The 25,946-nt window shown below is 38.3% G+C and overlaps 2 protein-coding genes across 5 annotated transcripts in view; one reads left to right on the forward strand and one right to left on the reverse strand.

The window, feature by feature from the left end:
* ARFIP1 (ADP ribosylation factor interacting protein 1) overlaps positions 1 to 16,900 on the reverse strand; it is a 40,967-nt gene extending 24,067 nt beyond the window's left edge. The window contains exons 1-4 of one of the 4 annotated variants that reach the window (XM_030947401.1): positions 16,732 to 16,900; positions 12,341 to 12,420; positions 8,391 to 8,492; positions 301 to 415 (exon numbers count right to left, since the gene is read on the reverse strand). In XM_030947401.1, the coding sequence (XP_030803261.1) occupies positions 301 to 415; positions 8,391 to 8,492; positions 12,341 to 12,418 (295 nt within the window). In that variant the 5' untranslated portion in view covers positions 12,419 to 12,420; positions 16,732 to 16,900. The remainder of the gene's footprint in view (positions 1 to 300; positions 416 to 8,390; positions 8,493 to 12,340; positions 12,421 to 16,731) is intronic. The other 3 variants (XM_030947399.1, XM_030947400.1, XM_030947402.1) reach the window with 3 other exon arrangements.
* Positions 16,901 to 16,921: 21 nt separating this feature from the next.
* TIGD4 (tigger transposable element derived 4) lies at positions 16,922 to 18,862 on the forward strand. The gene has a single exon (XM_030947398.1). It carries the CDS (start codon positions 17,103 to 17,105, stop codon positions 18,627 to 18,629), a length of 1,527 nt encoding a protein of 508 aa, XP_030803258.1. The 5' UTR covers positions 16,922 to 17,102; the 3' UTR covers positions 18,630 to 18,862.
* Positions 18,863 to 25,946: the final 7,084 nt, after the last annotated feature.

Genomic DNA, 25,946 nt, shown 5'->3' on the forward strand with positions numbered 1-25,946 from the left:
AAAATTCTTCAGCCTGACACCAGTTCAAGGTGCCCAAGGCCTTCCCTTCCCATAAGTGCAGACCAACTTAACACTAAGTAGTTTCCTCCAGTCCCTTGACAGACACTTCAAGTGTAGCATGTATTCTCTTATTTTAACAACCCACCTACAAGAGATGATAAACTGGTTGTCACTAATGCAGATCTCAAATGTGTACATTCATCCAAACTGCTCAAAGCAGCTACAGAACATTGCATTTCCGACCATGTAAGAATATGCCTAAAGATTTTAAATTGAGAAATATTAAAAAAAAGCACTTACCTTTATTTGGAAACTGCCCCGCCTCAACAACTCCCTCTTTGGCACCATCAAAGCCATGAGATGTTATTTTGGTTTCAGAAAGTCCAAGTCCAACTGGTAATGAACATTTCAAGTCCTGGAAAATATATGCATAAAAATGGAAAGTTAAAGACAAAAAAAAAGCAATTAAAGTGACTCTAAAGTATTATAATACAGTTTCAGCAGCTCTCAGACAAGCAATTCTGCATTTAGCCTAGAAAGTCCTTGCTGGTGTCACTGCTTTCTACTGGTACGCACAAATACAACATAAATGAATGAGAAACAGTGTAAGTATAGCCTGAGTATTTATTCTAGATATTTTTGTTATATTGATGACCAAGTAGAATGCCATGTCTTAGAGAAGCAGTTACCAAAAATGTGGCCAGAAGCATCATGTTATGTGGTCTGAAGCTGGTCCAAGCAACCATGTCAGTTTAATAAAGTGTCCAGTTAAAAACTGTCAGGGGTGCAGAATCATACAAGATTATCAAGCAGAAAACACTTTACAAACCAAAAATATGGAAGCAACTATCATAATGTTGAAGATTTAAAAAAATCACTAAGCAAGGAATAGCCCCAAAGTTCATAGCATCCTTATTCCTTACAAATAGCACATTAAATCTTTTCAATATTTTACACAGAGGTGACATCCAGAAAGGCATAATTTAAACAGCTTCTTTCTGAGCACCTATTCTGCATCATAAGTGCTCAGAGCACAAAGCTGCCACTTACTTTTGTTTGCTTTTGAAATCCTTTCATTTAAAATTGCCTGAGATCACCTTGTTTAACTTTTGAGGGCTAGATCAAGTATTTCAACCAGCTCTTAAGTAACCAAAGTCTTCACTGAAACCCAGCATAGGCCTAAGAAAGACTCCACACACCACAGCTCACATACCATCCTACTGTCCATTTTTGCTGTCTTATCTAACTCTACAAAAAGCTCCCCACAGGTTTCCTGGACTATATTGCCAGTGATCTAATTGAAGTTTAGGCCTCTGGTGTTATGGAATTAGACATAGTACTTTAAAAAATGTTCAGGTTTTAAAGCAACTTAAAACCATTAATTGATGAAAGTAAAAAGTGAGTGAAAAAGTACTATGAAAGTGAAAGCAAAAAGGTAAAATGTAGCAGCATATGGCTACAATGACAATACAGTTAAAAAAATAAAAGCATCAAGAAATCAGAAAACTGTCAGTGTCTGGAGTCAGGTACTATTTTGCATCCCCTCTGCTTCCACACATAAGTAAAAAAGTGGAAAAATATTGAGGACCACTAGAGAAAAGCTATACATAACTCAAAAGATGTCTGCGTCTAGACACAGGTATTAACTGTTTATGATCCATGCAATGCTTCTAATTACAAAGAAATCACAACCTTTAAAATCTAATCCATGTAATCCAGACTATAACTGTAGTCACTCAATCCACAAACCAGAAGCAAGTTAGTGCATAAGAATGATACTGATACTGCCTAGAGGCTCAGATTGTCAAGAAGTAGTTTTGGATCACATCCCCCGAGATTTATTTAGATGTCTTCAGTAAAGGACAAACCCCTAGGAAGAAGAAAAAAGGAAAAACTACAAACATATGAATTCCAGCAAATTAACCTTTCCATGTGAATTCCAGAAATTTTGCCGGCATCAAAAACCCAGCATGTCACTGCAAAGAGTAACCAGTTCCTACAACCAAACTTTCACTGACATGAACAGGCTATGTGATAATAGATCATGCCATATTTGTGTACCTGAAGCATCATACAACAAAAAAAAAAAAAAAAAAAAAAAAAGGAAAAGAAACAGCATGAAAAACAAGTAATAGTCACAAGCAGAACCTGATCTCCCAAATTAAGCATGTCAGAACTTCAGATTCATACTGTTTTCAGTCTTCACAACTGACCTAACATTGGTGCTTCCATTTAAGTACTTGCAGTCGGTGGTATGCTGGAAAGCCTTTGCTTCAACTTAGTTTAGCTAATAGAGGCCACTTAACTCAAAATGTAGCAAGTCACTAGAAGCTGAAAAAGCAGAGACGCTTGGAAAAGGACAACCAGATTTCAAAGAAGATGCACTGATTTCAAAAAACGGGCATGGCATGAATTATTTTTTTCCTGAAGGCACCCTGGCGTGTTATGTAGATTTCAGAAGTATCTAAACCTGAAGCCAAACAACTGTAGACAGCCAACCTGCTTAAGCATGCTTGCAATAGGAATCTAAGCAATCATCTGTATTTAAGGTTAAAATGCAGGACATCTGCTTTGTAAAGACAAAAGTTTGTATCTAAACCTAAGCAACTGCACTTCCTCCACACACTCAATGTAAGTCTAATCTGAAGTTAAACACAAGCTGAACAAACTACAGAATTAAATAAATCAAAGTACTACAATGCACCCATCTCTTAAACAAAAACTTGGTATTTCGAATATGAAAACGTTAAAGAACAACAATTGTGCATATATATACCAGACTTTTTTACATGAATCTATATACATATATATGTATACAAACACATATTTGTTCAAAGAGATCTACTTTTTTCCCACTGTCAAAAAGGCAAAGTTCAATTCAAATCCCTTTTTAAACACCTATAAACCAGTTCAAAGACATCTTTGTGAAGAATGACATTCTTACATAAGAATTTAAAAGAAAACTTTACTATTTGTTGATTTAAACATGACCAGAATTGACAAAAAGTGATTATCAAAACAACCTTTTTGTTGTTTACAAACGTGCAAGCTACTGTTCAGGGGAGACACATTGCTGCATGTAAACCAAAAGTTTTAATGTCATTCTTGCAACTGATTGTGCTTGCTTTTTCTTTACACAAGTGTAGATAAACAAAAAAGCTACCAAAAATCTGTAATCAAACTGACAAAGCAGTTTATCCCTTCAACAACTTACAAAGAGGGATAATTTAGAAACACTGCATAAAATGTCACACTTCAGGGAAGGTATGAGTGTACTTAATGTTTGAATGGTAAGAAGGCAACACAAATAGCTTTTGGTTTGGTTCCCACTAAATGTAAGCTAGGCTCTTACAAGATAGGAAGTGAGGACAGATTCCCCTACTACTATATGATGACTGTATTTTGATAATGTATTGCTCTTCCAGCTAAGTTTAAGACTCCCCCCCTTCTTTGTAAAAGGTAAATTCAAGTCTTTAGAACTGATCAAGATCTACTGATACATGGCAAGCCCACAAATCTATTACAGGATCACCATCACCAAAAAATAGAAAAATGCTTCATTAATAATTTTCATTTGTATGAGGCTGAAACCATGTTTATGCAATTACCACCTAGCAAAAGCATTTTAATTTTCTAAGGTCACTGAGACCCAGAGCCAGAGGTATAAAAAAAAAAACCACAACTCAGAGGATTCCCAAGTTAAAAGACTGCATTACCTACTCCATTCTCATTTAGCAAGAAGCAAAAGCATGAAATACGGCTGAACGGAGTAAGTGCACTACCTTAATTAGCTCCAGTCAAGACTATTCAAACCTGTATGTCATAGAACATTTAAGCCATTTTAACCATTTGTTAAAATCAAATTTTAATGACTTCAAATCACTGTATTAAACTAAATATATTTTAGTCAGGTTAACCTTATTTACACAACTCTATTATACAGATAATAGTTGTTTGATGAACCAGTATGAATTTTTGACATAGCAGTCCTGTTGAGACAGCAGACACAGCAAAGAAGTCATTCAGAATGCATGTTCATGAAGGAATGTTGGCTGAATTACCAGACTATTTCCAAAATGATACTTCCCAATCATGCTATCCATAATAATCTAAAATGAAGAGGGGAAAGACAAGAACTGTATTGTTTCTCCAACAGCAGAAACCAACCCAGCCAAAACTTAATTTATAGAAACTTACTTAACTAAGGAGCAACTAAGGAAACAACACTGGATTAATTTCTTAGTTATACTACTCCATTAGTAATGCATCACTAAACATTAACTTCTGCTTAATACCAACAGGAGGTTTGACAGATAGTTTTACTTGCCTTTAATACCTTCAATTAAGGTATTCTTAAAACCTCACACCAATGGCTAGTTCAACAGTGGAACAACTAGTATCAGACCAATCACATGCTTGCTTGTTTTTAATGTTTTTAAATAAAACTACTCAAGTTGATTTCAGGAAAAATTTACAACATACCTATCTGATTGTAAAGCTCACAGTTTAAAGTGTGATTACAAGCCCTATGGAACAAAAGGTTATGCAGATAGACATAATGTCTATCCAGTAAGACACATGGGCTCTGAACTTTAACTTCTTATCAAAATCACGTGCAAGTAGAGCTCCTCATACACATTCAGCAGTTTCCTTTTCTCTTTGCCCCATTACATCACTCAGTTCCTATTTTCCATTAACTGAGACACTAGATCCTCACACCAGTATAAACTCAACATAAATAAATGGGAGAAGACCTGAAGGCTTTAATCTTCAATGAAGTGGCAAATAACAGACTAACACATTTCTTCTATTCTCCAATACACTGCTCTTCAATGAGAAGACCTTTTCTACTACATCCTTTTGATTTACCTAATGCCATACTACAATCCAGTTTTAAGTTCCCTCCCACTCTCATCATTAACAGACATATTTTTGGTTCTTCAGACTGTATGAAGAACATGTGACTTTTTTATCTCTTCAAACCAGTTTTCTAGAACAGACATAGTTCTAGAAATACATTTTAAATCAGTTCTACATTAATTAAACTAAAATTACCCTGAGTAAAAATCTAACTATGTCAGTCAACACACCAAAACCTAAGAGATTAACGCAGACATTGCAGGCAGAATGTGAGTGACAAGGCTAGCATTTTTTTCAGAAGGGAAGAAACAAAAGAGAATTGACCTTATCTATTTGTGCAGTCTAGCAATAAAATTACAGAACAAGACCGTGAACACATGCACTCAGATTCATCAGATCCCAGACCTTATTTTGTAATTCTAGTAAGACAAATTGAAGACTCACAACAAAGTTCATTATCTTTTTTCATCCTGTAGTTTATTACTGGTTTTATATGCATGCTTAACAATGATTTTGTTCCCATAAAAGTACAATAAGAACCACGAGGAGAGCCAGAATCAAAAATTAGATTAAACAAGTTCAGGCTCAAACTGATAAGAATATCATGTACATTTTGTGCAATACTTTAAACATAATAAATCGCTTACAGATGCTTGAATATCTTTACAGGCAGATCAAACTGTTTTCTGAAAAATTTAGTTTATACCTATGCAGCTCTCACACTATATGACATGCTTTTGTATATAGGAATAATATACTTGAATATAGCAATAATATAATATATATTATATATAGATAGAGTATATTATAATATATATACCTGAATATAGCAATAATATACTTCCCTCACTCCTTCCTACTGTCCTCAGCTCCCAATACCCCCAGTCACACTAAACACCACTATGCTAATCACATCATTCCAACAGTCCAAAACTGGGCTCTGGAAGTCAGGGATAATTGAAGTAAAACAAGTGAATAATATAAACTAGCCAGACTTTTTGTACATTGGGCTTTCTTATACAAGTAATAAGAAAAACTTTTGATTAGGAAATGCTGAAGGGTTCTGTCTAACAAGTACCAAACATTAGCAAACAGTTCCATACATCAAGTTCTTAAAGCTCAAGTGAGATCCAACAGAGCCTGGGGAGTTAAAAACCACTATGTCAAGCTTTTCTGTACTGAAAGAACGTTAGATATTCGATCCAGTGACGACTGAAGCTACAGCTTTTTTCAGTAAAAGAGTTTCCATCCTTCATATGGGCAGGACAAAACATGTCTGAATTCCACAGGCATGTCTTATTAGAGAATTAGAACGTGGCAGCATATTTCTGACCGAGATTTTACAGTTAGGAAAACACTTAAGTTACCTTTTAAATATGTATTATACCAAGAAGATGCACCAATTAGTGCTATGTCACATTCCCACAAAAATGGAACTAACAAACTTCCTTCTGAAGTGACATTATGACAATCTATGTTGTCTGATGTTCTGCAAAACTAATGGCATCTTTCCTTAAAGAAGGAGCAACCCTACTTGTCATTTTCAGGTAAATACATTTGCTCTGCACTGCCTCACAAAATGAAATACTTCTCATGCTTGAATGCATATTAATACTGCATTTGGTGAAACACAAATGTGCATTTTCATGCCTGAGCAGCTTTATGGATGAGGTCTCATGGAAGTGCCAAACAGAACACAATTTTAGAGGAAAGTGCAGGTTTTTAATCAAAGAATTCTAAAGAAAAGGTTGTACAAATACCTCTTCACTTAAAAATATGCAAAAAGCTGCTCAAGTCTTGGTGGCAAAATAGCTGCAGAAGACTAAAAAGTACAGAACAAGTAGTATTTTGTTCTTTACATCTGAATTGTACAGCATCTAGATGACTATTTCCCTGATCATACAAATAAGGAAGCAGAAAATTAAAGTAACTTTGTTCCCCAACTTCCCAAGAAGGTGCAATCAAAATCAGCACACTGGAGTGCTCTAAACTCTACTGTGGTCACATACTCTTAGTGAGCACTGTGGTAACAGTACAAATTAGAGTGGTCAGGATTTCTTGTCCCTTTCTTAAGTGACTTCATAAAAATCAGTACTTGGCTTATCATTTCCATAAATTGTAGGAAAAAAGACCCCAAAATTCTTGTGGTGCAATGCATATTGCTTTAGGTTAAAGCAAAAAATTACCTGGCAAGGAAAAAAAGAGAAGGCATGGCATTAAGCATTAGAAATAACAAACATGAAGCAAGATGAATAGAAGCTAAATATTAGAATTTGAGACTAACAGGTTAGTAAACAGACCTAGATGTTAATTCCAAGAAGTTTATTTTCTTTGTTTTGTTTATAAGAAGCCTTGATTATCACATATTCTGACTTCAGGTCACACATGCAGGTGTGAACTTGTACAAGACAGTTCAAAAAAATAATTGAAGTGTACTTCTTCATTGATCTCAGAATAAGCACTGCGAAAATAATTACAGCAAGTTCAAATATGCTTGCAGAGTACAGGTTTTTCTGCAATTTGACCAAAGATTTGACCCATTTTTGTCAAAGTAAAAGTTTCAAAATATAGTTGACTCCAAGCCAGCAAAACGATTAGCATGCAGGAAAAATCTACTCCAACTTTCACATATGGCCATAGACAAAAACCACCTTAAAATTCCAGCTTTACATTTTGCCTGAACACAGGCCCTAATGCAGTCACCAGGAGTGCAAGTTCCATTTGCTGTACATAAGTGCTGCATGTACTGCACTGCAGAAGAACCACTATGTAAGGAAAAGGCAACTTAGACAGCAGGCAAGTCACAGCACCAGCAAGATCATCAAGCTTCAAATGACTAAGTCGTTTCCCTGCTTTGAGGTGAATCCAAATTCCTCACCACTTCAAGATGCATTTCCCAAGCTGGTCTCCCTAAACATACATCTTCATAGAAATGTAGTTTTAACTTTATTTCATTAAACACTGTACTAATTTTAACATTATGTCACTGGTAGATCTTAGTTGAACAACAAACCTTATGGAGGTCCCCCCCTCTAATCAGCATTTTAGTAAAACAGAATAAAATGCTGATGTTCTGCTTAGTATTTCTTTTAAGAATAATTCTGCACTGCAAGTCAGTATGGAACTGTTAAAACTTAAGAGCTTTTTTTAAAACCAGATATCAAGTAAACGTGGACAATTCCAAACGAAAGTCCAAATAAAAGGAGCCCGACCCCAAATTCCACAGGCTGTGCGCCAGCGCCCTCTGCTGGACGGCCGGGCACGAGCAGAACGGATCGTTCGCCTGCACCGAGCGGAGGGGGGAAGAACTCAGCCTCTGCAACTACGAACGTGACTTTTGCACAAAAATTATCATTGCAATATGCAACCGCACTGTGTTAGGTCAATTCTTACAATAATCTATGAGCTTCAAAGGCATTTCTTCAGTAAACCTCCAGAAAACTACGTCAAGTGAAAACTGCTATGCACGGAATTGTAACTTCAGCATTTCTGATAATGGTACCATAATAGACAGCAAAGAAAATTCTGACCCTGTTAAAGCTGTGTTCATGAGAATCTTCCAGTTGTCCATTGCTAGTCACAGGAATTTCTGCCGCTGAATTTTTGGGAGATTCTTGAGCCATTGCACTTCCCTGTAAAAAGAAACAGGTTAGTGTTTGTCTTACATTTCCAATAAGTAATCCATATGAAAATATTTGATGTATGGGCTTCATAACAGTTGATTTTATTTCGAACTTCAACTGGAAATACTCTGATATGCTCAGTCTGCATATGTTTATTTAATCACATATTGAATCACAGCGATACTCTAGCGCAGCTCAGTCTGAAGTTATTTAAAGTTTCCAGAGCTAAGAGAAAAGGAAAACTAAAATTTAATCCATTGGCATTGGGGGAGTAAGACACAAATGAGGAAAGGGCTCAGACAAATGTTTTACATGCACACTTGAGCCTTAGAATAGATTCTGTATCTCAAATTATAATGAGCTTGGCTAAAAAAATGTACTAGCAATTAATAAACAATAAATACTAGAAAAGAGCAATTTGTTTAATTATGTGTTACAAGAAAAGCAATGATTCCAAACTTTAAAATAGTTTCAGCTGCTTCTTATTTTACCATAATGTAGTGCCACCTTCTGACTAAACTGTTGGAATGCAACTCTCATGAAATCAGCAGCAAACGTGAAGTGAAATGCAGAAACACCAAAAGAGCTCAAAAGTACCAAGAGAATTCAGGACTCAAAGTTAGTTTCAAATGCAGCTGCATCACGAACAGTAGTAGCAGCTGTGTTTCAAGTACACTGCTTTCAAGTACAACCTAAGGTACAGCCTTGAAGAGACATTCCCAGAAGAACTGCACATCATTTACAAGCACCTGAAGAGAGAATGGCAGCTTAACACTCCAAAATCAAGGGGAAGTGAAAATTTCATCCCTTTGAAAAAGCTGCTCCTAACTCTGCCAGGCAGCTTCATCAGTCATCTAAAGTGTAAACAGAAGAACACAACCGAGGCAGTGTGTTCACTTACATAAAAGTTGTCTCAAGTCCTCAAACCAGCCCGTACACTTGTGCTAGACTGGCAAGACAAAGTGTACCATCAACAGGTACTTGAGAATGGGTACCCTTATACCCTTGAAGCTCTTAAATCATCAAACTGAACCAGCTCTTTTCAGCCCAAGGGTCAGGAAGAGGCCCAGCCTGAGATCAGGATCTGAAGTACCATCAGCTTCTCCAACGACAAGTGAAGCTTTACAGAGTATGAATATAACACAAAGATTTTACTGGTACTTACTGAGCATCACTTGCACCGTTCTTAACTGGAACATCCTCTGTCATACCCCATTACTAATATTTCTTCCACTTTCACATATCACCACTTCATTTACATTTGTAAGCCTGATTTCCTTTATTAATCTTGAAGCATCTCAAGATTTTTTCTAACTAGTCACTGTCTGTAGGCTCCAATAAATGTGCTTCTACTGAAGCACACCAAAAGGTCTATGCTTATTTTATGAGTACTTTTAAAACAGTAATTTGTTTCACTTCATAGAATATAGACTATCTCAAGTTGTAAGGGACCCATAAGGATCATCAAGTCCAACTCCCTGCTCCTCACAGAGAGTTGCTATACAACATCATTAGACTAGGCACCCTAGTTACCTGCCACATCACATTTCGATTTGGGAAATCTGTCCAATAGCTCAAGTTTCTTAAGCTTGCTCTAAATCTCATACGTGCTTAATTGAGCTCTAAGACTGCTAGGAACTACACTTCTACTTGATATGGTCAAGTGAGGTATTTTTCGAAATGCTTGGCCTGTCACAGCTACTTGCACAATACAGAAGCATTAGCATAGGCCATGTTCAGTTCACAGCTACTTTTGTTCTTCTTTCCACAAATTATCAGATAACACAGTGCAAAGAGAAAGTCCTCTTCTGTCAAGGGGCACTTTGCTAGGGATCACAAACAAAACTGCATCTCTAATTAAAGGAAAAACACCTTGACTTAGGTGCTTCTCAATGAGAATCCCAAATAATTTTGCAAATATTGATATTGATATATTTTTATGGTTTTATGCAGAGATATACATGCTGAAAGCACATGCACACATCTCTAATAAATACATATATTAGGAAACAAAAATTAATCCGCTTCTCTGGACAACTAGAAGCAATTCACCTATTTTTTTGGCATTCCTATTTGAGTCAGACCAATGTATCTAGTTCAGAGAAATAAAAAAAGTGCTTGCTAATGTCAGTTCCATGATATGTTTGAACTACAACAATTTCCCATTGCTGAAAAGGGGACATGTCACCACTCTACTTTTCAGTCTCTACTGTGAACCACATAGTGCCTCACCTCCCCAACACTCACCTGACTACACACACCACACACAATTCACTAGCCTGCCAATACACCTTTTCACCAGGTTAATTTTCCAGCTTCAGTGAGTTCAATCAGTTTACAATGAGGTCAGACAAGCACCAAAGCCATGAAATGAGCAGCTGAAAAGGGGAAGTGGGATAGACTGCTAATTTAACTCAGACATAACAAGAAACCATCATTTCCATTTTAGTTAACAGTTTAAGCTTGCACTGCTGTCAAGAACCAGCCCTTGCCCTTTTCCCCCAACTCTTCCCCCCCCAGCAGCTTTCACCATCCCTTCACCTCCTTCCTGAGGCAGAACAATGTATTTGCACAGCAAACAAGATTCTGGAAACACTGCCGATCAAAAGAAAGTGACCTGTGCTCAAAAAGAGGATAGGTCATTTTTCCACTCCCATCAAGTCTCCCAAGCAGGCACCTCTGAAACAGAGCAGGCAGTAACGCAGTGAAGAAGCCACTGAGAATGAAGGACTACCCACAGCATCAGCAGTGCAGCATCTCAAAATACTTACTCTGACTGTAGGCTACTGTCAAATCCAGCAGCCATTTCTCTTTACCTCTGGATGTGTGTTCCTTAACTCCACACAACCAGGGTAAGATTGTTGATCTGAAAGAAAACTAAACCACCAAACCACAGCAGCATTTCTCCTGAAATAGGGAGTATGATTGCTGAATCAAGTGTCTCTTTGGCAAATGTAGCCCACAGCTGACTTAAACTAAGCATACAAAGAAATTGATTCCTCAGAGGAAAATTTATCATACGTATAAACAATCTGAAATAAATCTAAGTAAGTTCCTAAATTTGTATTGATGTATTAGACATGAATGACATAAGCACTGGAGGAAAACATTGCATTTCAGATGCATGGTTTATTTTGAAAAAATAGAATCGTCCTTCAGTAACAATCTATATTTTCTTTGTACATCTGTGTTAACAAATATCAGACCTGGAAATATGCTAAGGAGAATCACTATTCTGTTTTTACTGAAAGTTTGAAAACAATTCACTGTCACTGAAACTCCAATAGTCAGATAAAGTCAGAATTACTTGTTTTCATTTTTACTCTAGAACAGTCAGGAAATACTCTACCTTTCTGAAAGAGCATGCCAAACACACCTGATTAGCTAAACAATATTGGGAACCTTAGGAATTTGTTCATAATTCAAATCTGTCACAGACTTCTCCATAGAGAAGGTGAAAACTGTATCTGCTCTCAGAGAAAAAAAGATTCAGTCCTTCTGCAGTAGATAAAATACCTTGTTATAGTGAGGTTACACAAAGATTGATGCTTTTGAATACCAAACCTTTCTTCCTGCAGTACTCGCACATTTCAGATTCTATCACGCCTAAATCTATTCAACTTACAAAGCAAATACTGCAGCCCAGCAACAGGCTACTGGCTGAAGTAATCCTCTGCTATGAATTAATTGCACTGTTCTTAATGGTGTCTCAAAACCAACTTCACCCATTCAAGATGCTGTGCATGAACTCATATCCCCATACTAACAACACTGTACTATGTAAAGCAGAATTTTCGGGAATCTGAAACTTGTTAGGATTGGTTGATTTTACACCAATATAACTATCACTCAGTCACCTCACAGCCAGACTGGATCTCTTCTGCAGATGGATGAGACTCATCAAGTGTTGTGGATTCACTGCTGTGTTCTGACATACCTGAAAACCAAACAGGTTTGGCATGCATTAATTGAAGTGAAAGGAGCTGGATGCTGCACCTCACAGAAACCAAAGCAGGCTTTCAGAAAACATTTATTTTACAAGTTCTGCTAAAGCACAGTGAAACCTCCTTCTTCTGATAGTGACCAGGCCTTCAGCTCTCCAAAAATCTAAGAGGAGAGCTGAAAAAAAAATCTAAGAGGAATACAGTCTAATCTAAGAAGAACAGAGTCTAGTGTAAGCTTCCACTGCCAAAGCAACCTTTCCCCACAGACAACTAAGCTTGCAACATAAAACCCTGGAAGTCAAACAAGGTTCTTCAGGAGACATATATCCTGCCACTTGCAACAGTACACTGACTGTATCCTACCATTGCAAAGATCACCATTTTGTTAAGGGAGATGATTTATCCAAACATTGCAAGATTACATTAATGCTAAGCCACTGAAACTTATTAAGCTGTTAAATCTGTTGTGTTTACTAGAACAGAATCCCTTTCATTTCAGCCTCAAAAAGATCTCAGCTGCAGAAGCAAAGAAAGTTGTTAACACTAAGCACATGAGAAAGAAATCAACTCTGTGAATACAGTGATCATAAAAGATGAATTACATACATAATTTTATCTTATGTAAGGAAATTATCTCAATTTGATTCCAAGTAGCTGGTAACTACAGGTGACACCACAATTCACTCAGCTGTTTGAGAGGAGGAGACAATCAATCATTAAAAATTAATTAATCTGCCAGTATTGCATACAATCACACATGACTTCAGTTCATTAAGTCTTGCACTATTTCATACATGTTCAGACACATACCAGATTAAGAAAATTTATAAAGAGATTACTATTTGTGTTTTTATTGTATTTCAAATGCCTGACCTATAAAACATTCTAACTAAAGCAAATAATTAATAAGGTAAGCAGCTCACATAGCAAGGGAAATAAAATAAGGACACAAAGGCTGAGAAACTGAATCACCTAGATCATCTAGATCATATTGCACTGAATAACCTATTACTTTATTTTGGAAAACCAAATATGTAAAATAAGACATTTTCTCCAGAAAAACAGTTCATTCAGGGCTACCACTGAATGAAGTTGGATTTTTCTAGGATCAGTATAAAACTCCCTTTGAAGTAATTAAGAAATAAGTTTAACATCCTTATATAGCTTTCTTAATTTTTCAAATTTCTTTTGAACATGGAAGACTGTACAGCAGAGATGCTGTTTGCCCACATGGTCCTGTTCAAACTCTGCTTGTAGCTGTAAACAACCTCTGTGCTTAACAGCTTATTTCTGAGCAGCTAAAACAATTACATGACAGAATAGGACAATAAGTGTTATTTCCTTGCTCTACTTGTTAAACAAAAAGCTAAATTCATCTTGTGGTAGAGCCTTCTTTAAGAAAATCTGCTCTTCAGTTCTACCACATCAGTGCTCCTGGAGCCATATTTGTTCATCACATACAAGCCTATGTAACACGGTTACACTGTTCTAAACTATTAAATGCTACAGGCAAAAACATTTTTGATCGATTTAAGAACTTTTGATAGATTTAAGAACCTAGGGGCAAGAACCACCTCAAAAATCCATGTAGAAGACAGTGCATAAAGGCAAATAATTCATTTTTTAAAACCCAAATGAATTCACCATTTATGTTAGAACACCCCTCCATGATCAGTATTTTTTAGAGTTCTTTTCCTACAGGTAGTGCTAACAGCTTCAATGCAGCTCTGCAGGATCACAGTGATCAATTTTAAAACATGAGAAGGCGAAAAAAATGTAGATTAAAGGTGGCTTTCATAAAAAGTTCAACTGCACATTCAAATTTAACTACAGAATTTCCTGATTACTGCTTTTACAGAAAAAAATGGAGATGTAAGCATCAAACATTGGATGCAAGGATGAAAACTTTCTGCATCTTCACCAAGATTCAGAAGTGAAGACACTCATGTGAAATTGTGGTAATCACAACATCTACACACATCTATCATTTAAAGTCCCACTACAGAAATGCACACAGACTTTAGCATCTCTGTAGTTCTTGCAGGCGCCAGACAAGGGGCTGTTCTTTGTGAGAAGCTGCTAATCCCCAGAACAGCATAGATTGTGTTACCCAGGGCTTGGTTTGTTTCCTCACTAAAGCAGCCACAACTTTAGAACACATTAGGTGACTGCTTACCAGGAAATTTGCTACCATCTGCTGCAATAGAACAACTCAAAGAGATTCTACTTGGAAAAAACACGCTTGATCCATATGCAGTTCCACAAGAACAAAAACCCTGTCCACATCACTCCTGCCCTTCTGGGTTCTCCTTTACCCCACTACCCCAATTGTGCAAATCCACACAAATACTGCACCACAGCAGAAGACACAGATCAGACTGAGTCATTCCCCTCATAGTGCAGCTACCTTAAATGCATATTGGATTACAGCCTCAGTAATTTCAAGGTTTGCTCCTCATAAATAAAACCACATGTTTTTTGAGTCCTGGAGATTTAAGTATCACTTCTTCAACTGACAAAATAAAAAGCAAAACAAAGCAAGAACTCATAAACAACATAGTAAGCTTCCTCTAGGATGGAGACATAAAGAGACATTTAACCATTTATAATTAATGGTTATAAGAGCACACTTATATACTTTTCATTAAAAAGGCAAATTCATATTTGTTTATTCATGAAAATATGAAGTAGATGTCATCAACAATAAACTAATTTTGAATTAGAAGTATATTCCTCACATACTTACATCACTTAGCTAAATGACTGATGGTCTCAGAAATGAGAACCATGGGGTTCTCAACAATCAGATCGGCTTTTCTAAGCAAGATCCACTGGTTCCTTCACTTACTTTTCTCCTAAATTAATTGCCAATAAGGCAACAGCAAGACACCTTCTGTCTAAAATGAAGCTTATTACACACTTTTATTGTTGTCTTACTACTTATCTGTATAAAGAATGTAAATTTTTGTAACACTGAAGAAAATCCCAGTGCTGGTAGAAAAATGACCATTTTAATGACTATTTCAATTTCTAACTAAGAACACTTTCACTAATTCTTGTCAAGATAGAGATCAACCACCTTTTAAAAAAAAGTACTATACTATAAAAGTAATACTTTTTTTTTTTAAGTACTATAAAGAACTGTATTAAACACTTCCTGCTGCAATCACATCATAGTTTCCTCTTAATGCTCTTGATTTCCCTGGCTGCTTCACTTGCAAGATCTAATTATGCTTGGGAGTTAGAAGACATAATGGAGAAGAAGACTGGAGAACAGGGTTGCTGCTGACTTTCACACTCTCCATGCTACATCAACCTGGCCCTAAACAATTTAATGCTCTGCTCATCTCCAGATTAGCTAAGCCATGGGCTGCCATTATCGTTTCAACTTCTACCAAATCAGAAAAAAGCAGCTGATCGAGCTACTGCCGCAGCTTCCAGTTTTTCCAATCTAACACTCTTCTGTGTTTCTTATTCCTGACATTTTAACTGTATGATACACATGCACATACATACATAAACATACACACGATTCAGAACGTTTTGAAGTTGCACTGATCAAATAACATCCTTCTCCAGCCCTGCAAAAAGAACTCTTCTGTTATCTTCTCTAGAGAATCAACTCTTAAGTAACAGAGTCACCAACTGCAAAGTGATAACTCCTTGCTACATTTTCCACCAAGCATAAAAAGCACACATGAGAAACAGAAACTACATCCTGGGCTGGATGTTCAGAATTATCCCCTCCAAAGACTTTCATGCAATTAAAGGCTATTAGTGGCTTTTGGTTAAAAATAACCTATTAGAGCGGTATTATAAGAAATTCTGGAAGAACTGCCACTCCTCTGGAGACAATTACACACACAACACCTACTTGTCGCACAGCACCAAAGCGTTTCCATGCTTTAAGAACAGTAAGCAAAACACAAATTGGCACACTTAAAACGGTAATTGCCAGGGTGTGGAATAACTCCCAGGGGCACAAAATTTACACAGCATCTACAGCTTTCTTCCTCCACCAACACACAGCTTCCCTTTCTCTCTCGTGGAACCCGCCTGCTCCCGAGCAGGGCGCTGCTCTCCCTGTCCTGCCGCCCAGCACGCCCGGACCGGGCCGTACGAGCCGGGCCGACCCCAACCCGCCGGGCGCTGCCGGTGCGCGGGGAAGGGCGGCCCGGAGCCCGGCGAAGGGCGGCCGCCCCCGCGGGGTGACACGTCGGACGGGACGGAGCGGGAGGCGCGGCCCGGCCCTCCCCGAACCCGGGCCCAGCGGCTGCCCCGGCCCGGCCCGGCCCGTCCCTCACCTGCCGGCGGTGCCGCTGCGGCCCCGGGGGCGTCGTGCTGCGGGGGACGGCAGGGCAGGACGGAAGGAGGGAAGGGGGGACGGAGGAGGCCGGGCGGGGCGGCGCCGGCGGCCCCTCTCAAGCTTTATTTTCTTCCTTCTCCGGTGGCAGCAGGAGCCGGAAGCGCCGGGCCGGAAAGGGATGACGGCGGCGGCCTCTCTAGGCCGTCGTGTCTATGGTCGCAGCCATGGCAACCACCGCCGGCACCGCCCGGGAGGCTGTTCCAGCCCCGCCGAGGGCCGAGCCCCTGCGGTCGGGGCCGGAGCGGCAGGGAAGGAGCCTGGCCGGCTGTGGGCGCGGGTGAGCGCGCCCGGGAGACGCTGCTCGGTGCCATGGCAGAGGCTCTGCCCGAAGCCACAGTGAGGAGGAAAAAAAGCATAACTATCGAGGAGAAAATCGACATCATAAGCGCTGTGGAGAGCGGCAAGAAAAAGGCGGAGATTGCAGCCAAGTATGGCATCAAGAGGAACTCCCTGTCTTCCATTATGAAGAATAAGGAAAAAGTTTTGGAAGCCTTTGAAACTTTGCGGTTTGATCCTAAAAGGAAAAGACTGAGGACTGCTTTTTATGCCGACCTGGAGGAAGCATTGATGAAGTGGTACAGAATTGCACAGTGCCTGAATGTGCCGGTCAATGGCCCCATGTTGCGCCTCAAGGCGAATGATTTTGCCCAGAAGCTTGGACACAGTGATTTTAAATGCAGCAATGGCTGGCTCGATCGATTCAAGTCGAGGTATGGTTTAGTTTTCAGAGCTCAGCCTGTAGAAGCAGCTGCTACTCCTGCAGTGGGTGCTCAAACTCTTTGGTACCAAAATGTGCTTCCTTGTTATTTAAATGATTATCAGCCAAAAAATGTGTTTTACATACAGGAGACTGGGTTGTTGTATCAGATGTTACCACATAACACGTTTACATTTAAAGGGGAAACTTTTTCTGTAGGCAAAGAAAGCAAAGAGAGCATCACTGTAGTGGTGGGTACAAATATGGATGGCTCTGAGAAACTCCCACTGCTCATTATAGGAAAAAGCAAAAGTCCACACTCTTTCAAAGATGTGAAATCGCTGCCAGTGGATTATGAAGCAAATGATAGGGCATGCATGACTTCAGGAATCTTTGAACAGTGGATGCACAAACTGGATCACAGATTTCAAGCACAGCAGCGCAGAGTGGTTATTCTTGTTGATTCTCTCCCAGCTCACACAGAAGTAAAGAACCTGAAGTCTGTCAAATTAGTGTTCTTTCCTCCAGACTGTTCTTCATGTATAGCTATGAAAGAAAGGATTATCAGAAGTCTGAAGGTAAAATACAGGCACTGTCTTATCAAGAGATTTGTTGACTGTGTAGAAAGTAATAAAGAGTTTATGCTGACCCTTCTTGATGCAATTGAGATGCTGTACCTGTGCTGGAGGGAAGTAACACCAGAGACTATTGCAAAAAGTTGCAATGGAGCAACTTTCCAATTAGAAACTGAGACAAATGAAAATGACAATGAAGTTGAAAGTGATTTGGATTTGATTGCACATGCACGGGCAGCTGGAGTAGAGTTTCCAGAAGGTTTGTCTCTGGAAGAATATGCAGCTATAGATGATGGCTTGGTAACTTATGAAGTGCCCACAAATAATGAAAGGATGTGTGCCAAAGAAAGTGCATCAGATAAAGCTGAGACATTTGTTGGTGGTGAAGATAAGGATGAAGGTGATCAACTTCAGGGAGCTGAACAGCTTTTACCATCCAAAAATGAGGCTTTGAGTGCTTTAGATACCCTTCGAAAGTTTCTCAGAAGTCAGGACACAGATGATTCTCTTTATGATTCCCTAGCTGACTTGGAGAATTTTATTCAACATGTAGCATGTGAATAAATATTTTAGCAAAGTGGGAAAGCATGTAGTTGGGAAAAAAAAAGAAATTATATAATCAAAGATAGTTTAAAAACAAACATTGCTGAAATGTTCTCTGGTATGTTTTGCTCAGGTGCCTAGATGAACATAACAATACTATGAAAAAAGGGCTATGAACTGAAATTTTCCACAAAATCAGGAGCAAATAACATATATTTGAGGTGAAGAGAGGGAGTAAGCTGAACCCTTAAAATGCTAACTCTAGTAAGTACAGTGGAAGTAAAAGAAATTCTTTGAGCAGTTTGGTGCACTCAGCATAAACTGTTGATCACTTGGAATTCTTTCTTCAAGAAGAGACTAGCACTTTCACACATCAATAATTTCACTGGTGGTTTTGGAGTTTTGACAGTGGAGTAGTAAATATTTATCACTTTGGTGCTTTTGATACCTAAACACAAAATTGAATAACACAGAAAATACATGTTTAAATTCTGAGAAGTAAGGCATTTTAAAAAGAATTTTTTCTTGCCCTTTATCAAGAATTCTGGCCATCTTTACTCTTGCAGCATATGATGAACCACAGAAAGTTACCACAGCTTTGAATGTGCTGTTTTGTTTTCTTAAAACTGCTCATGTGTGGATACACTCAAATGGCATAATCATTTATCCAAGAGTCAAAAGACAAACAAACCTTTTCTTGGTCTTTGAAGAGGTCAGAAAGGAAGGTTATTCTGTCATTTTCAGCCTTTTTGGTGCATAGATTTGATGTAGGTTTTTTGTGCAACTACATGTATTTCTACAGAAAAAAAACCCAGTGTCTGGAGTAAAAATCTCACTGAGCTCTTGTTTTATTTTCAATACTTGGAGGCTTTGCTGTAGGATTCAATGCACTCATGTGGTTTATCACTACAAGTCCCATTAACAAGGGTGCTGTTTGCATGATTGCGGTGTGAAGTTGTGTAAATCACAGTACATTTACATGTCTTTGAGTGTGCCTTTCAAACAAGGTAATCATATCAGAGCCAAAACCCACAGGATATGTGACCTTCTGGCTCTTCTCAAAACCTGTCTTAAATCTTTTCCATATCTATAAATTTAATTTTTTTTCAAAATTTGGAGATAATTATTTTTCTAATTTAGAGGAATAATTTTTCTAATTTAGAGGCCCTTTAGGAAGCCTATGTAATTAAAAAATCTATTATGCTGCCTAAAATTAACCCATGAGAACAAAATCTCATGCATATGTAAATCTTCAGTTTTAAATAAATAGTTTAGCTATAGCTTTGTTTACTGTTTTTTTTTCTGGTGTAGGACAGTTTATCCGTTTTCATTATTGTGAAATCATTTCAGAAAATGTGTCAGATTGTTGGAAGACAGTGAAAATATTAGGGATGGTGAGAAAAAGCTTTTGGCTGTTAGAGTGTTTACTAGAACCCCTTCCAAAAAACCCCACAAACTTCTGGTTTCTTGTTGTAAAATATATTATGTCAATTCCATCTAAAGGATATTCTGATTAATTAAGAAATTTCTGTTGAAATCCCAATATAGTTCTACATGGAGATTTATAGAATCTGTGAAAAAGGTACTCCTCTGAATTATCTCTTCTAGGTATTTATTATTTTAAAATACAATGCAAAATCTTTTAAAATAACAATCTCTGTCACATTCTTCTTGCTTAAATACTTTAGAATGAGCTTATGAAAAGTACTTTCAATGCTGACTAAGTTTATTTGAAGTTCACCTGAATCCCACAGACATCTGTAGATAATTTTCCTATAGTAACCTTTTGATTTAAAATCTATTTCTTTGCAACAGCTTCTTCTGCTAAAGGCAAGTTTAGGGAAAAGTTTCTTTTATTTGTATAGTAAATGTATAATTTGTTATGATTTGACTCCATGTGGCCCTCACTGGCCTGGGTTTTGAATAAAGGAACTCTCTGTTTCCTTCTGAGAGAATTCGGAGTGTGAAAGTGTTGGATCTGAATGAGAAAGACTTACGTATGTAAGCAACAAATCTTGGGTAAAGAAGGGTGCACTCTACAAGAAGTATAACTTTTGCAAGAAGAGGCTTGTAAAATCAGGAGATGGGAAATAACATTGTTAGCTGGAAAGGAAGGAAGTGAATTACTGTGTTTTCATACTCCCTCATGAAAGCAACAGGAAGGATTTACTAATTCGGCCTGAACTTTGAAGGTGAATTGTGAAACTTGCTTTAAAAAACATACAGCCTGTCAAAATCCTGTATCTTTAGAGAATTTGTGAATTTTTCTTAGCCTCTTAGTTCATTCTGAGAAACCAAACTAAAATGCACTCGCTGAAACTGGTTCTGTAAGTCAGACACTTTAAATTCTAACATTATAGCTTTCAAAGTTATTTAGGAACCCAAATATTTCTCCTCACTTGGATTTTGGTCACATTTATAGTGAGTGAAAATGAAATCCATTCTGAAGTTGTTACTTTTTCAGGTTTTTGTCATGGGGAGATGCAGACTCCCAGATGCAAAATACAAACAGTGGATAAGGAAGCAGTGCGCTGTGCAAATGTTTGTCAGTTCAGCCTGTGCACACAGTTTGAGCTGGAGATCTCTTTACATTGTCTGGGTAAACCACCAGGACACTGTGTTTTTTTATATCTTGGGGTGATATCTTTTGGAGGGAGAGGAAGAATATCGCTTTAGATTGCATCATATTTAAAATGAAGAACCTTTTCTACAAAAGGCAGGTAACTAAGGCTGTTGTTTGCTTTAACACTTTGATATTAGTATGGACAACAATGTGCTTTTTCCCTGTAGCTTTTCTGCCTCATGTTATGGTTCGATGGTGATTATGTTCTTCAGCATCAAGTCAGTGAGGTTGCTTTCGGTAACCCAAAATGACTTCTAGAAGTGGGAACTGAAAATATGAAGTTTTAAAAATATAACTGATGTCTAGACAAGGCCAAAATAGAAAAAAATATTTTGAAAATATGTTTGATATAATAAAAAACATCCTCAGATTCATTCTTGAGATAAGTAATATGTAAAATAAGTATGCTCTTCAGAAATGCATGGTTTTTGAAAACTGTTAGAAATATTACACTCTGATTTTTTTGTGTTTGTTACAGTGTGTGCAGTTCTGGACACCTTTCAGGTCTATAAAATCTTCTTTTAAAACTGTTACCAAAAGGAAGATTGCTTTTTCCTAATGGTAAAAGGAAATAACAACTTTTTGCACCCTTAGGCAAAAATGGAAGAGAGGAGGCAGTCAGGGATCTACAGGAGAGCAATCCATGTGTGCCTGTATATCCAAGATTTATTTGTGACGTTTTGATAGGTAAGCAATCATGGGAGTAAATAAGTCAATGGTTTCACATTATTACACAGATCTTGAGAATAATACTCTCAAACACACAGAGTATTAAGTGATTTTAATTTTTATGTGCAATATTTTTGTAAACTTAAGTTAAAATGTAACATGAGAATATTAGTAAAATACCTCCAAGTTTTTTTGGTGGCTGTATTTATTGAAGTGATAGAGTAATATTGGCCTACTCAAGACTTACCTGAAATGTGTGGTGACTGGGCAACCATGGAATGTAACAACAGTGTTTCATGTTATTTTATTCCTTCAACATCAATAAAAGCTGGTGCTTCCTATTTTTGGGAGGCATTTGTTAAATGAAGGGTTTGCAAAGTTCTCATTGAGAATGAAATGCTGTTGTGGCCAGAGAAGAGTTTTTATATTTATGCAAGGAAGTCAGTATTTGTATCTAAATGTTTTAATATGTCCGTTCTGGGGGACCCTTGCAGCAGCGCTTGCCTAACAGTCAAGTGTCCCAGCTAGCAGCCAGCACTGCCAGCAGCCTGTCGGGACACTGTCCCATTCGCGGGAGCCTCAGCTCAAGGGACAGCGCCTAAGGAGATCCCCCACGTTATAGTGGCAAGACGTCTCCTTGGGACAGGACTAGAGTCCGCTGCAGCCAACAAGGAAAAGCGACCCTCAATCTGTGACAAAGTCCTGGTTTATTGTAGTCCAAGGGGGTGCAACAGAAAAAGGGTGTCGAGGGGCGGGTGCAGGTGGGTTTTCAGGGGTAGGGGAGGCACCCGTCCTCGGACAAATCAAATGTAAGCTACAGATAACAGACATAACAGGTAAACCAATAGTAACGATGCAAAGGAGGGGTCCCAGCCTCTGAGCCACTAATCCTCTGCCCTGGGTAGAAGTTTCTAGCGATAAAGGCAGGAAACTGAGAGTGGGTGGCAGGGCACCGGGGAGAGAGAACCAATTAAGTACCATGGAAACCGGGGAGGGGTGCAAGGGGAACCAATTAAGTACTATAGCAACCGATTAAATGACAAGTACCGAATACAGAAAAGAGCGGGAAGGAGAACCGGGACAGAACCAGTAACAGAACATGAAAAGGGGGAATTGGAACAAACCATTGAACACTGAACACACTACAACAGACCCTTCCTTGAAAATCAGAACAACGCCTAATCAATTAATAAGCAAACAAATTGAACTGAATTTTTTGCAGTGGGATGAGTGACAGCACATTTCTGTCAATACATGCTTTAACAACAGAAAAAAAATCTTTGCAACAGATGAAAATATAAAAACTTGATGTCTTACAGCCTGATTTTATACACAGCCTTTATGCTGGTAAAGCAGTGTGGTATAGACATGTGATTCCCTTTTCCTGATACCACTGCACATCACTGGTTTATAGAAACAGGAATTCAGGTGTAGCTCATTTCCCTTCTTGGTAGCTCAGTTACTCTATTTGAGCTGAATTTTCTCCTTTCAAATGTAATCGTTTAACTGAATTGGTCTAGTTAAAACCATACAACCTCTGGGTTAAGGCAGAGTGGGGAAGCCAGTAGTGTCTTGTCAACTTATTCATAGCTGTGTCACCTCTGTTCTTTGAGCAGAATGGAAAAGTGTAAACTGCAAATTAGTGCTATCAGTAAAGTGAACAAATAGCGCACAGAATTACCAAGTCTGTTGAGTGAGAATGTGCCATATTTTTGACAAATTTTAAAAGGGCTTTATATGTTTTACAATATTTGAGCTGAAAGTCGTGTTCTTCCTAAGCTTTCATGTCATGCTACCTTTGCCACAACCATTCCAGCCTTGTGCATGAATAGCACCAAGGGGAACAGGTCACTCCCATCAACACATAGGTAGCTACAATCCATGTGTGTTGTCAGCCTGCCCACAGGTAGTGGCTGTGTCACTGGGGAGGTGAGTTCCAGAGCTGGTTTGCATCCTCCTGCCCTTCCATGCTTGCATTGCTCTATGTGCTGTGCCAGCACTTGGCTGTAATCACCAAGGTAGTGACTCATCTGTCTGAGAAAGTTTGGTCTGATGGGATAGTGCAACCTCACCCCAAATGCCAAATGAAATAATTCATGGTTTATTGTTTGAAGACTGTGGGACCCAGGATTGCTGAGGAGGGCATTAAGATGTCTCAGCTCTCCTGGTCCCGCTCAGTAGCAAGGCTGAAAGAGGAGTTCTTGCTCTGGAGAAGTTCTTGCTCTGGAGAAGTTCTTACAAAACACGCGCTATTCAAGAACTCCTTCGACATGTGGTAACTAGTTGTTGGATTTCTCATCTGAAGTCAGCCACTTCTCTTGAGAGATGTGCTGTGGGGCTGCCTCTGTATCATGCGTACAAGGAGACAACCTAATGAAAGCGCTGCTTTTCTTCTAGCAGTATTGGTGCCTCCTATTTCTAACCTGTATAAATGATGCTGTATGATACTTTGCTATTCAAAATTCTTTATCTTACCCCTTCCACCTTTTATTCATCCATTGCCCCTATCATTTTATATTCATTGATATCCTGGCAATTCTAATGTTAATGTTAGGATTGTTGGCCCAACCTTCTGGCAAACTGCTTTCCTCCTTACACTCCCTATTTCTAATATTATCTTTTGCAGATCATATTTTTGAACTGTCTCATGTATCAGCACGTATCGCCCTCTTGGTACACATTCTCGTGATCATAGGCCCTAATTTCTCCATTGCTGTATTTAGTGGCTTTCTCAAATCCTTGCTTCATTTAGCTGAAAACATTTAGTATGTCATTATTTCTTTTTGTCTTTTCCTTTTGTAGCAGAGGGTGAGCAGTGCTTTTTCCAGCAGCTCCCCAGGATGTCCAAGAGAACTGGTAACAAAACACATAATCTCTCTCTCCTTTCAGGTGTCTCCATTTTCTCTTTCTGTCAGTGGTCCCTTCTGACCTGTTCTTTTGAAATTATCAATTTGACATTTAGTATCTCTGTTTAAACTGCTCCTATTTCTCTTTCATCTCTTACCCCTACCTGCCTATATAGCATCCTTCCCACATTCCACTTTTACATTTACATTTCTAAATATCATATCGCTACTCTTAGCTCTTTGGCACTTTCTTCCCTCCTCTTATATTGGCCCCATCTAATATTTAAACTGCATTTCAAACTCCCTTGTCTTCCTTTCTATGTTTTCATGTTCAGTTCTCTCCTCCAAAAACAAATACTTAACTCTTTCTGGAGACAACCAGTTTTTTTACTTTATATCTTACTTGGTGTGTCTCCATGATATTTGTACATCAAATATTATGTAATGATTAAAAGTATGTTATCTTCCCTAACTTTACCTCTTTGCATTTTTCCCCATCCTTTATGCTCAGTCATTTCAAGTCTTGACATTGTTTGAAGCTTTCTTTTGCACTCCTGATCACCAGCATGAATTTTATTCTTTATTTTAACCTTGTAAAAAATAAACCCACAAACAAAACCTACACAAAGATGGAGTTTAGGACTGTTTGTTGACATAGCTAACTGTGTTACAATGTTGTATTAAAAAGTCAGATTGAAAGCCAGCTCAAACCTTAGCTAATATCTATCAAGGTTTTTTATTTGAACCTACAACTTTTGTTGTTTATTTTTGCTTTTTGCTATTTCAGTGGCTGTTTGTGAGACTTCAGATATTTGTGCCGTGTGTAGCGAGCTCATATGGCCTGAGATCATAGAGAAAGGCAGGTAGAACATGAAAAAAGGAGGGGTTAAAAGGCAGGGTTCTGGTCTATTGAGATTCCCCTGCAGGAACTCAAGGAAAATTTGTCAGTCAGGTTAAGCAGAACTTTTTATTAAAAATCAACATCGAGAGTCCTCTGTAAGTCCATATCCATATATAATTAGGCTCACAGAAATTATTATGAAAGGTAACACCACAAGTTCTCTAAATTCTGGATAGCAAGAAATGTCCACCCACAATTCAGCTCCACTTGAAAACTGACACAAATTTGTGTTTGAGTTTTCTTCCCCAGAGCTAATGACACATGATCTGTGTAAACTGTCACTGCCCTGCCCAGGGCTC

This window comes from Camarhynchus parvulus, chromosome 4 (genome assembly GCF_901933205.1).
Source record: "Camarhynchus parvulus chromosome 4, STF_HiC, whole genome shotgun sequence".
NCBI lineage: Eukaryota > Metazoa > Chordata > Aves > Passeriformes > Thraupidae > Camarhynchus > Camarhynchus parvulus.

What these genes read in the sequence shown, in the direction of transcription:
- TIGD4 (XM_030947398.1), top strand. Translation starts at nt 17,103, where the DNA reads ATGGCAGAGGCTCTGCCCGAAGCCACAGTGAGGAGGAAAAAAAGCATA.